This window comes from Neodiprion virginianus, chromosome 2 (genome assembly GCF_021901495.1).
Source record: "Neodiprion virginianus isolate iyNeoVirg1 chromosome 2, iyNeoVirg1.1, whole genome shotgun sequence".
In the NCBI taxonomy this organism is placed as follows: Eukaryota; Metazoa; Arthropoda; class Insecta; order Hymenoptera; family Diprionidae; genus Neodiprion; species Neodiprion virginianus.
In genome coordinates, this window is record NC_060878.1 from 42469803 (window position 1) to 42482412 (window position 12610).

General features: G+C 44.2%; 2 protein-coding genes across 2 annotated transcripts in view; both read right to left on the bottom strand.

The window, feature by feature from the left end:
- LOC124299238 (ecdysone-induced protein 78C) overlaps window positions 1-9252 on the bottom strand; it is a 53685-nt gene extending 44433 nt beyond the window's left edge. The window contains exons 1-2 of the mRNA XM_046752303.1: window positions 9023-9252; window positions 6487-6566 (exon numbers count right to left, since the gene is read on the bottom strand). Of these exons, the coding sequence (XP_046608259.1) occupies window positions 6487-6566; window positions 9023-9111 (169 nt within the window). The 5' untranslated portion in view covers window positions 9112-9252. The remainder of the gene's footprint in view (window positions 1-6486; window positions 6567-9022) is intronic.
- Window positions 9253-10172: 920 nt separating this feature from the next.
- LOC124299239 (probable deoxyhypusine synthase) lies at window positions 10173-12610 on the bottom strand. Its single transcript, XM_046752304.1, has 7 exons — window positions 12180-12610; window positions 11810-12084; window positions 11508-11726; window positions 10999-11191; window positions 10790-10893; window positions 10581-10706; window positions 10173-10299 (listed from the first exon to the last, which is right to left on the bottom strand). The coding sequence occupies exons 1-7, from the start codon at window positions 12364-12366 to the stop codon at window positions 10201-10203; spliced, it is 1203 nt and encodes a 400-aa protein (XP_046608260.1). The 5' UTR covers window positions 12367-12610; the 3' UTR covers window positions 10173-10200.

The following is a 12610-nucleotide window of genomic DNA, read 5'->3' on the forward strand; positions in this document are numbered from 1 at the left end:
ATGGACGAAGCCTATGCAAATAGTAGACGCAAAGTTACAGAGTTCGAAATTACATGTTGCCAAAATTGACGACGAGAATATTTTCGGAGTTACGTGATATAAATAATGCAAAATTGGCGGTAATTGGAAAAAAAACAAAAATTTTTACCTGAATAATCATCGCCGTGCGTTTCGTTCAAACGGAGTCACGCGGCAGACAGTCATTCATCCGTCTTGTGCAACACCTACGGAGGATCTTCCGCGTTCCTCTCGCGTCACAGAGCAGTGCGTTCACCTCAGTCTCATTATTTAAATTTACAAATTCCGTTCCTTTTCGTTGTTGTTGTTGTTGTTTTTGGAGGTTTTGCCTGCTTCTGAGAGTAAAGTAAACAATATTCCGTGGCGGAGCACAAAATTTCCGATCAGAAACTGAAAGTATTTATACTTGATGCTAGTTCAACACGCAAAAACATCCTCCGCGAACATATTTTACCGTTATCGACAATCATCGACTGCTTATCCTTTGAGCGAGGATGATCTTGGAATTGATTTTTACCCTCTCGCTCGATCAGGTTCTTCCTTTCAACCACCGTCCTCAGGAGGTAAGATCCACTTCCCGATTCTCGTATTAATCACACCCTTCGTCCCATAGGTAATCGACGTCGTGGGTTTCTGCGTTGATCGTTTCACGTAGAAACGATAAAGGGAGCACTCTCACTGCCAACTCACTGAACGGCGAAAAACATCTCACGTGGAGCAAGTGGTAAAGAGTCCGGCTGTCAAACTTGTAGTCGAACGGCGAGCCGGCTCGCGTGAATTGGAGAAACTTCGAATATCCATGTGCGATACACAACACCGTTCACTTGTTATTCAACTTGCAATACGAACCATTCGATTCGTGGCTCGACAGTCCGCGGTCGACGACGCGTGGGAGATGAGACGAGACGAGACGAGACGAGACGAGATGAGACGAGATGAAAGGATAGAAGAGAAGAGACCACCGATATCCTTCCAATATCTTTTCCCGCACGACAATCACGCGCAGGTCAATTCCGACAACTCTCACCATACGAGTAATGAATACGTAAATTTATAGTGATTGCGTGAAGCCGGCGTCCACTCTTGGTTCACCCGCATCCCCATTACCATAAGGTCAGCTTAATCAGCAGCGACAAAATCACGGTGAACCATGATGAGAAGGTATCCGCGTCAGTCTTATGTCTTATGCTTCTTCTTACTTAATCCTCCGACACCCACCAAATATCTGTATAATTATCATGCAGGACCACCAGAGTGGCAAGCAGCGTACAACAGCGATGTACCAAACTCGCGGCGAACAAGGATGAGTGCGGACCGGACGATAACGCTGCAGGGTACACGTTAATACAAATCACGTGTGTGCCTCTCGTATAGGTATTATAGGTATGGTGACTCGCTCGGCCGCGACTTGTCAACGCGTTTCGAGCACTCGAGCACTCGGCCGAGGCACGAGTCAGGCAAGTTGCGCGAGCTGCTCGCTTACCTGTGCCGTAAGTAAGACCCTGGCACCGCGCTGTTACGGCATTGCAACTCACGGGGGGGAATTAAGTGAACGGGGCGAGGGCAAGGAAGAGGAGGGCGGGGGGGGGGGGGAGGGGGAAAGAGAGAAAGAGTAGAGGAGAGACGAGAGGAGGGGGTGGGTGGAGGGTGGAGGCGAAGGAGGAGGAGGAGGAGGAGAGAGGAGAGAACGAAAGGAGGAGGACGGGGTGGAGAGGAACGGAGCGGAGTGGAAAGGGGGAGGGACGGGAAGGGGAGCGGAGGGGAGTCGGAGTGGACCAACTGGGTTCAGCAGCAGCGATAGTTCATTGACCGAGAAGAGCCGAGCGGGCCCGAACCGCACGTTTGTATACCTACACCTATACCTGCACCTACAACTGTACCTGTACCTACACCTACACCAACACCTACACCCACACCTACACCTACACCTTCACCTATGCCTGTACCTCTACCTCTACCTCCACCTCCGGCTGTATCTGCACCTACACCTAGGCCAAAACGTACGGGCAGCGAGAGCTATGCATGGTTACTAAAAGAGAATTTTTACGGCGTGCGATGTTCGCGCCCGCGAGGCCGGTCTCGCACCCTTTGAAACAAGGCGGGTGAGCGGGTATGTTACACATTTACCTCGTGCCGTGGGCTTGATGCACGCCGCGTTGCGTGCGTTACTCCGATAACCCCTGGGGATAGATTCGATTAGAAGATATCGATGTACGGGTAAGCGAACATCTCGCCGTCATCGCGGTTTCAGCAGCTCTACACGCTATAACGCATGCGGTTACCATATCGTGCGCAACGTTGCTGCGTTCTCCATGCCTATTTAAATACCTACACGGATGCGTTGTTATACCCTTACAATTTATTATAGGCGACAGACGCTGTGGGAAGTAGTAACAAACGAGCAAACATAAACTTTTATTCGAATAACCCAAGTTCAGAATTCAAGCGGTCCTAACAAATATCAAATGACGTCAATCAGGAGAGATGAAGCAAACGATGGTATATCTAAGCCCGCGATATTATGCCGATGTGGGCACTATATTTAGAACGGATTTTGGTTGAGAAAACTGTCTCCTTTTTTACTCTACTGTGCCGAATAACCTGTTTATAGTTACAGAATTTTCGGGGACATTGGCAATTGCACGGGGAACATGAGGAATTTTGGGGATGAGATGAGCGGAGACGATGCGTTTGCTTTAAATACAATAGTAGATACTTACGAACGAAACGCAATGAACTCGCTAATTATCTCGTATACTTTTTAAGTATTTCAGGATCGTTGTGCCCATTTTCTTCGATTACACGTACTACGTTTCAAGCTCAATGTCAAGGCAGAGCGTCGAGGGCTCACCTGATATTTACACCTCGTCGACTACTTTTTCAACCAGTCGCCTCGGACCCTCTTCCACCGGTGCTCGAGTGCAGCGGTTTCTAGACCAACCCAAGGCAATCACAGAGCGTGCAAATTCAAAATCAGTTCTTCGATAATCAGATAACATATAAGTCGGAGCGGAATAAAGCATAGCACCTTTCACGCCTGTTATCTCGCATTAGCCGAAAAATCGTTGGCTTCGTACAATTACACAGATTATAACGATGCACGGTATTGAGAAAGGAATGATAGGCGAAAAAAGACTAACGCTCTTCACGGGTAAACATCGGGCCGTGTACAAGTTTCGCCGTGCGGGTGAGCGAGTTGGCAATGACCAGTCGGCAGCAGAAGCCGAAGCAGCAACAGCAACAGGAACAGCAGCATGGAAGCGGCAGCACACTTGTTGAGAAGGAAGGAAAGGGAAAAGGAGGAAAAGGGAGGGAAGATACACGCTCAGAGTAATGAACCTCGAGAACCGGTTAGTTCTGCACGTGTATTATACAGATCGGTTTGGTGCATGTTTCTTGCGCATACGCTCCGCATATTCCGTGCGGTATATCTAATTGAGTTTTCCCAACGATTTCCCCCCACGCTAACCCACTCTACGACTCTGAGGCCTGCTATATTGGTTTTTCGGCATGTTTTGGGTTCCGTTTCGAAGATGGCGAGGAGAGGAGACGAGCGGAGAGGATAGGAGAGGAGAGGAGAGGGGAGGGGAGATGGCGAGGGGGTGAAGCCGAGAGATAACCATCTCGTTGGTACAACATACGTAGGCATATCGTACTGCACGCGAAGTTAACCACGAAAGGGTTTGGACACGCGGTAGTTGCGGCCATTTCGCATACCGGTTCAGAGAAATGACAAACAGCCTTTTGCAGCCTTATTGTATCCTCGTCTTAATTCTTTGAACGTCTATCGCTATGCGCGCAAGCCTGCAAGGAAATCGCACGTGCATTCCCCATGAACAAGAAAACTGTACGCACATTTCAGTATTCGGTATTCGGAATACAAAATGTAGTTCCAAATAGCATATCGGTACAATTACGGTACGTGCACGCTACAAAAAAGTGACCAAATTTCGATGAAATTGAATTTGCCGTAGTTTTCGTTTAATTTCGCAGGGCGTGAAACTGACGATCGACTTATGAACTAAAATTCAAGGTACAAAATCGACGAAATTTTTCGACTCCGGTGATTCTGCATCAATCTAAATGCCATGCAACAGTTCTTCCGCATATGTTGCTCGTGCATCAAATATTCATTATTAAATAATACCAGACGCAAGGAAGATTTTGACGTACTGTTTTTATCATCATCTTTGCGCTGATTCGTCGAAATTTATCATCGAATACACCAACGATCGGAAGCAAAAATCATTATCGTCGACTACAATTGTGATAACACTGTTAGTGAGTTTTTCATACCAGATTGGTGTAAAAGTGACGCGAATAAAGAGGAAGGCTCACTTCGGGACAGTTTCTACCAACGTCTTGACAGGCTCACGTGATGTAGATATTGGAGCAGTATTAGAGGGGCTTATACTTCTTTGAGCGGCGCACTTTCAAGAATGTTGGGATGTCTAATCCCAACTTTCCTTAGATAATTTGAATTATAAGTTTTCGGAGTGAAATATAGTGAGCACACGTCCGTTCGTTGGAAAGTGAGGAATTTAGTTTCCGATTTATTTGAAAGTTAGTGTTTCCGTACCTCGATACACAGAGTAATTGTTTGATTCGATAGGAAAAATTCAACGAACGAGTTTAATAGTATTCAAGTTGGAAGATTCTGTCACATGTTCCGTTAGTCTTACGACATATGTACCATGACTGTGGAGAGACATAGAGCGAATAAATCTCATGATTCTTGCGTAGGTATCGCAGAAATGAACAGCGCCGCGTTTCTTTATTGACAGTTCCCATTTCGGTTTCACATTCTTTTCAATCTTATTTAAAAAAAAAACTGACCCCTCTTAACGGGTATGAAATAACCAAGAAGCGCTGGCAGTCATTCTCAATGTTAATTCAAACGCATTGAAATTGTCAGAATCTTGATATTGAAAAAATTCTATCTCTAACCCATTTTTTGTTGGCTGATTCTTTTCTTCTCAATCGTCCCCTCCGAGCAACGTCCCCATAGATCCGCCCCTGTCTTCTGTACCAACGGCAAGCGATCTGTAACCCCTGCGTCACTTATTGTTTCTGTTCAAGATATTATCTAAATGCAGGAACTTCCGCAAAGAGTCTGGGGGGGGGGGGGGGGGGGGCGATGGCATGGGGCAGGAAGAACGAGGACGATGGGTATCGAGGTGAGTGAGAAGAAGTGAGTATCCGCGGAAGAGGATGGAGGGCAAAAGGTAGAAGGTGCGGAGGGTGGAGGGATTCGTGGCAGAGGTACGCGGAGAAAAGTGTATTAGGGTGGGGCGCGAGCTGCCGCTTTGAATCGATCCAGCGCCAGCTACAGCTGGAACCTCGTATACCCTCTCGAGTTTCAGCGGTTCTCATTGTGTCAGCCTGCAGCTCTGCGATGAATGTGAGGAACCGTGTGCTATTATCGGGGATCATTAGAGCCATCCTATTCTCACCGATTTACGCACGATCGCCTATATTTTACTTTTAACACGGAAACGACGAAGAAGTATCCGCGGACAGGGGTCAAAACGTGGAATGGTCGATATATCGAAATTTTAAACATGCGAAGGTAGAATAACGGAAGACGAATTGTTCGTAATCTTGATTTTCGAAAGTGTTGAATACCGATTAGAATGACTACTTCGAACAATTAATCTTTGGTTATTTTATTTTCGCACGTTTGCAATTTCGATGTATCGGCCATTCCAAATATTGATCCTTCCAAATGTCGAACCCCACTCCTATCTGCAACTGCATTTACGTACCTATACATCATATACATGTACCTGTATTTTAATATTCTATAGGTAAAACCTGGATTTCTATGCGTACAAATACGTTTCACAGTCGTGCTTCAGAAATCCCCCCGATGAAATGGCGTCCTTTTTGAAACAGTCTATACATATATACCCTGAGGAAACTTGTTCTCATATACTGGAAATTAGCCTCCAGGATGTATGCATAGATTTTCTAACTCGTAGCTGCAGGCTGGAAAGATGGAATCGATGTGTAAAACACGTATAATTCGCGCGGCAATCCAACGTGCGGCATACATATATTTACCCATATACAGATTCGGTGATTCACCTGCCACTGCAGCTGCTGCAGCGCTGAAACGTGTTTGACACAATAAATCGCTGCGAATCTCACACTCGAACGTCAAACCGTGAAAATATACTTATATTAACGCTCTTGTATCGCATGAAAATGAAGTAATTCTTGTAGCAACTATGCCGAGGGTATAGATTTTGTACGGTGTGAGGGTGTACTCAAGGCTTGTAGGTATTATATACATTACGTGTACGGATACGTTATGCATGCATACATATACGTATTACACGCGATAAAGAATGTAATAAAAGTAACTCGCCAATGTGCGGGTCACGTTGCTCGTATAACTCTTGAATAAATAAAAGGGTGAACACCGAATATGTACATTTATGTACCAGACCGTTGAGGGCAACTCACCATTGTTGCGTAAGACGGACCCGGGGCTGGCGGCTTCGAGAGGGCTGTTCGGCTCCTCCGAGTCTGGTTCTCTCTTCACGCTGGAACGAAAAACATCCTGGATTATTTACATTGCCGAAACGATTCGGCCAACATTTGCTTGACGGAAACGGCTGTTGTGGAATCAACGGAGCGTAGAGAATTAGGGAATTACACGTAAGTCGCACCGTGCTACCTCTGACTCCGGCAACCTCATCTGCCCTGAATCCTTGTGCGTTCGTCGCGGAAAAGCAAGCAAGTACGTCGTCACGACAAACTTCACCACGAGTTCTACCGCTATACTCGTGATTGGCATTGCGGGCTTTCTGCGGATACGAAATTCCGCGGAACTTCAGATCCCGTGGTATCCGTTATACCACGTAACAAGAAGCATGGAGAGGAGAAGAATATTGGAAAAAGAGAACGCCGAGAAGCTCAATTTATCACTCAATGGAACCAATGTGAGGTATCTTTAACAAATGAAGGAAATTGTATACAACTGCGGTCCCCAGAATTTTAATCCTCGCGTCTATTCCGATCTGCATCGATAGTCATTAGGTTACGTCGTCACTTTATACACGGGATGGATCGCGATTGAACTAGATCATTCCAAAATACCCGGTGAGGTAGGCCGGCAGAGTAGTGTAATAACGAAAGGGACGAAAGGGAGAGTTTGTGTACGATGGGTAGACGATCAAGGCTCCGCCGATGAAGGATACCAACTTGTGAGCCTTCGTGCAAGCAGCGAGACTTGAGTATATGAGGAAAGAAAACTGTGGTAGCCCGGTTTTCATAGCAAAATGACTTTACTCGGTATTTGGTTTCGAAGGCTTCATTCAGCCCACTGTTATACTGTAAGCGTAAGACTCGTAAGCAAATATAGTAATCTTCGCTCAACAGTTATAACAGCATTAAGCTTGGGACGAAAAATGTTTGATATCCGATTAAAGTTCGGTCGCGTGTAAAATGACGTTATTTCAGGTGGAATTGTTTCCTAATAAATCTAGTCCGAAATAGCATCAAGACTCCGAGCAATGATTCAAAACACTGTTTTTAGTTCCATCTCGACAACTTGGATTCATTATATACAGCGCAGCAACGAAGGAGCTTTTCGGAATCACATAATTTCCCTAACTAATGCACGTGAATTAAGCTCTGCAAATCGCCAAGACCCTGGGAGAAAATCTTGGTCTTGATACAAGTTCCCGAGTTCGCTGAAATTCCTCCACAATTTCTGTACTGCGTGGCAGGTTGTAAATCAGTTTGGTTGAAAATTCAATTTTTTGCGAAGGTATCTTCGTTCGAACGTCAAAGCAAAAAGTATGTGTATTCATAACGATCACGATTTGTGCACCCCAAATCATTTGTCTTCATCTAAACTTTTCATGTGGATACATCTCGCGTTGAAACTTTGAGAATATCTTTCAGAAGGTTTATACGTACATACGTATATACGTACATATTACGTTGGATAAGTATGGGAATAAGAAACCAAGAAATACAACGTGCTGGTTTTAATTCATTACCATCGTTAGACAAATAACAAACCGCTGACAGGTAATACATATGTAAATTGAAGTATCTGCGGAAATGACTATTATTTAAATTAACAGAAGAACAAACAGTTGCATGATTGTAAGTATAGAATTTAGTATTGTTTGCGTTCTAAAGACGACGCGCGCGTGCCGTGATGTGAGTATTGTACGTATTGAACGTACCTACGTGTATACCTCGAATGGCAAGACGGTGTTTAAAAATGTAACGGGTTTGTTGAATCGATAGGAAAAATTACCCAAGGTATTATTTCCCCGCAGTCGGTATTGTCCCTTATACTTATACGTATACGTACAGCTACCTAATTGTTATATCCTTTACATCGTCAGTTTTTCTGCTTTATCGTATCTGAACTCGAGACAGATGAACGGTACGACTTTCAAACTTCGATAATACATCAGGAGTCGAGTTTAGCGTAAACGACGCTATTAGCGCTACTTAAACTTTGTAAGGTGCGTTATTGAATATGAAGTGATGTTTCAACAAACTCTATGGCTCATAATAACTAGTGTATCAAATGTTCGGGTTTCAGTTGCGATATTTGAGAATTCGATAATGTAACTCGAGTTTTTCACATTTTTACACTCTCGTCACGGTTCAGTTAATCGGAATCGTTCTCCATTCAACCATGGAAACCAAAACTGGCGAAAATATAACAAAAACCGAGGTATCAAAAGATATACAATCGGACCCCTCTTCCACTGACTACTAATAATCCAACCGATTGCCACTAACCACGGGAAACTTTTACCGTTGAATTAATAAGAATTTATATAAAAGTCGTCATCATCCTCTGACACCTTCCAAGCCTGTACGCATCGACAGAGATACACGACGTTAGTAACAGGCAAACAGGGTAGTCAAAATCGAACAAGAGAGACTCGAATTACGGACCCGCAGTGTAATTAAGCCTATAAATGTCGGGGTGGTGTATTTGTATCGGATGGATAGGTGGCTGTGGTACCTTATGAAGGTGGAGTCCGCAGCTGGACTGGACGGCCTCGGTGACGAACTCGCTGTAGACGCGGTGTTGGTTTCGTCCTGTACGTCCATCGTCGTTCATTCCCGTCGAAAATTGTGGAGCAGCGGCAGCATTTCGTTTAGGGAGGGGGAGGGGCTGGGGCGGTGATGCAGGGATGATCGTCGGATACGAAGAAAAACTTTGCCCGCACAAGGTGGATGTCGTGACGGGGCTTTTCCCTGGGGATGAGCGTAGGAGCGCTTAGTTGATACAGGCGTATATTACAGGTATATAGACGCGTATTTCGGATAATTCGGGTTAACGCGGGGAGGCGGATTACAGGGTTCAACTCGTTGCTCCACCCACGCCCGTCCGCGACCGCGGGCCAACGGGAATCAACTGACAACCGCTAGTTTTCCACCCCCGTCGACTGCACATGCCCCATACTCGGGGGTGGCGAAGACGCACGCGCGGAAAACGGAACTAGGTGATCAGCGAGCCGCTTGACACATATAGTTCCCGAAACTTATCAGCTCCCGTCGAACTAGGACTAGTTGCGGAGACGGGTAGAGGGACGTTTCCTTACGACCCCCCCACCTCCCTCCTGCCCCTTCGCCCACTCGTCACACGCGGGAGACCAAAGTAATTGGAACAACGAAACTGTGTTACTTCTGTGCACGGCATACCTACGTTTGTGAGCGCCTACTTTTTGGAATACGTATCATTGCGAGGACAGTAGTTCCTTGGTTTTAGTTCGTTGTACGTTTGTTTGAAACTAATTGATGCTGAAACGGAAATATCCCCGTGACGGTATTAATGGAGATACAATGTTTATTCTAAGAATTATTTCGAGTATCTTTCTTCGTTTGCAGAAGGAAGAATGAGGCTGAAGTTAGCGACGTTAACGTAAACGAAACGTCAGGGAAAAAATCATTACTGCGCAATTTCTAAATGACTTTCAAAGAGTTGGCTTGTAAAAATATGAATATGTTTTGTTTGTCATGGTTTATCAAATTTCAGATGATCCTAAACATGCATTGTTGGAGTAACGTTACTAACTTCATCCTCGTGTTTCGTAAAAAATATCCGTTTATTTGACGCCGAGGAAAGTACCGTACTCGCATATTATCTTATTTCATGAAAAGATTTGGCGTGGGTTAAAAATACATATCTTTATTACATCATACGTCAGATACAGCTCGTTCTTTTGAGGAATGAAATTGACGGGCGAATGTCTCACCGACTAAAAGTGGAAAGATGAGGGAAGCTTCGGCATATATCTGTTCGGACAGAAAATAGAACAGAAAAAAAAAACGGTTAGTATCAAACAGAGACAACCTGTGTGCGTTTTACTTGCTGCGCGCATCGAGAAAATGTTTCAGATCACAGAAACACCTCTTTACTGGTGAAAAATGTTTCAATGCCTTAATTCAGAGTTAACTGTAGCGACGTAATATTATTTTAGCCACCGACATAGTAACATTTCTTTGACGCCAGAAATTTTTGTTTTTCTACAGTGATAACCGCAATCGCACGAAGAAAGTATGAATGGTAATATTACTTTTACAGGAGTTGCGTCTTTCTTGATTTTTCCCCACGAAACGGCTTCGTCGGGCCTTGCGCCGCTATCGCTACCGTCAAACTCGGAGGCTGTGTTTAAAAAGACAGCGTAGTCTGCGCCATTTCGCTGTAGGGAATTCAGCAATTCAGTAATCAAAGTAGTTTGGTATGAAAAATGTGTGTACAACTTACTATCGCAAAGATTATTACCATAAGATTTGCGTTGCAAATATGATGCTTGATTACACCCCCGCCTAGAATGATGATACCGCTGTTTACCGCTTTCATCGCCATACTGTTCAAACGCCTTAAATCTACCAAGAGAAGTTTACGCGAATAAATGGGGTAGATTGAAAGCTTGTAGTTAGATTGTTACCTGATAATCGAGGAATATATCTTCAGATTAATTAAAAAACTACCTGATAATATATCGAGTACTAGGCCAGGATTTCGGAACGAATGGAAGAACATCATGTCGCCTAGGCTACCGTCGGTCAATGCGGGACTAAAGACTGGAATCTTATTTTTGGCAGCCCAATAATAGATAGAATCTGGATTGTCAATTTCTTCACCTAGTCTCGTAATTACCTTTGAGGGTGTCCACAAAGTACCCTGCGAATGGAACGTTCTTGAATTTGAAAGGACAAAGAATGCGAATGAACAGAAAAACATTGACCATTGAACGGTCTAGTAAAAAAGCAATTTCTATTTAAAATAAAAAAATATACACACATGCATTATTTCGACCTAACGGTAAACGGGATTTCTAACTCCTCGATTTCTGATGCTGTGACAAAAAGAAAAAGAATGCATGTGAAATTTTCCTCAGGGTAAAATTACAACTGCTGAAATAAATCCGTTCAAGTGTCACAAAAAGCCAAAGTAAAAGACGATAGCGTGATACATACTGAGCAGCACACATAATTACCTTCTCTTTCTGTTCAGCCAACATTGCATCCAGCTTTGGGGTAACCCAGTCTTCGAAAAGACAATAGTTATCATTTGGAACAAGTAAATTCCCGATTCTATTAATCCCATTTTCTCTCAGTCGTTTGCCTTCGAGGTGGAAATCCCCAAGGTAAGTCGGTGCCAGGCATTTTATTAAATCCTCTTCGACTCCACCAGCCGAGGCAACGATACAGTCAACCTGTGGGATGTATGAGATTATCTTGATGTACAGGGAGATGGAGAAAATAGTTGTATAAAATAGCATACACTCGGATTACTGACCATTTTGTGTTGAACCAAAAATCTAATAGTGTCTCTCATCCCACAAGATGCCATATTAGACGTATACCCAAGAAATATCGTACAATTGCTCTTCCTCTTTATAAATTCATCTTCCTCTATAGAGTCGATCTTGTCATCGTCGAGCGGGACCTTCCTTGCGTTGATCATTTTGTTGATTTCGTCGACAGCTAGACCAAAGTTAGTAGCCTGAAACCCTGAGAATTTGTAGCTCTCGAAAAGTGTGTGATAGTCGACACCGGCATTCCAATCATATCCTGGGAAGGAAATTGTTCAGGTTGACAATTGCCCACTATGAAATTTACAAGCTTTTACTTTGCTGCACAAGTAGACTCAAGCGCAGGTTCGTTACCTTTAACTGTAGCTGCACCTGCGGGCAGGGATACGCTCTGGACCAGCACTGCGTCTTTCAATTCAGCAGGGAGTTTGTCCTTCGGATTTTCACACATTCTTGTACAATTTGAGATTCCAATATCCAATAACAGCCAAAACTCCCAGAGTTTAATTAATACAGAAGTATTTACTTGCGGTTTTCGCATACACGTGGCTATGACAGAACCGGTGTTCGTAAATGACAACGGGAACTGACTAACGACTAGCTCGAAATTACGAATCACTTGGCAATCCACGTGTTATACAGGTTAGCCCAGCTATGAAAAAATTTCGCACAAAACGTATCCGGTACAATTCATAGAATGTACGCTGGGGTATATAACCTCAAATTTTTAAAGGCAGTAGCAGACAAAATCATAGACCGGCCGAATAGCAGGACACTAACGGGGA

What these genes read in the sequence shown, in the direction of transcription:
- LOC124299239 (XM_046752304.1), bottom strand. Translation starts at nt 12,366, where the DNA reads ATGCGAAAACCGCAAGTAAATACTTCTGTATTAATTAAACTCTGGGAG. An exon ending in TTTTGGTTCAACACAAAATG is followed by an intron (nt 11,727 to 11,809) that starts GTCAGTAATCCG and finishes TACATCCCACAG; the next exon opens with GTTGACTGTATCGTTGCCTC. An exon ending in AAGACGCAACTCCTGTAAAA is followed by an intron (nt 10,300 to 10,580) that starts GTAATATTACCA and finishes CTGTCCGAACAG; the next exon opens with ATATATGCCGAAGCTTCCCT.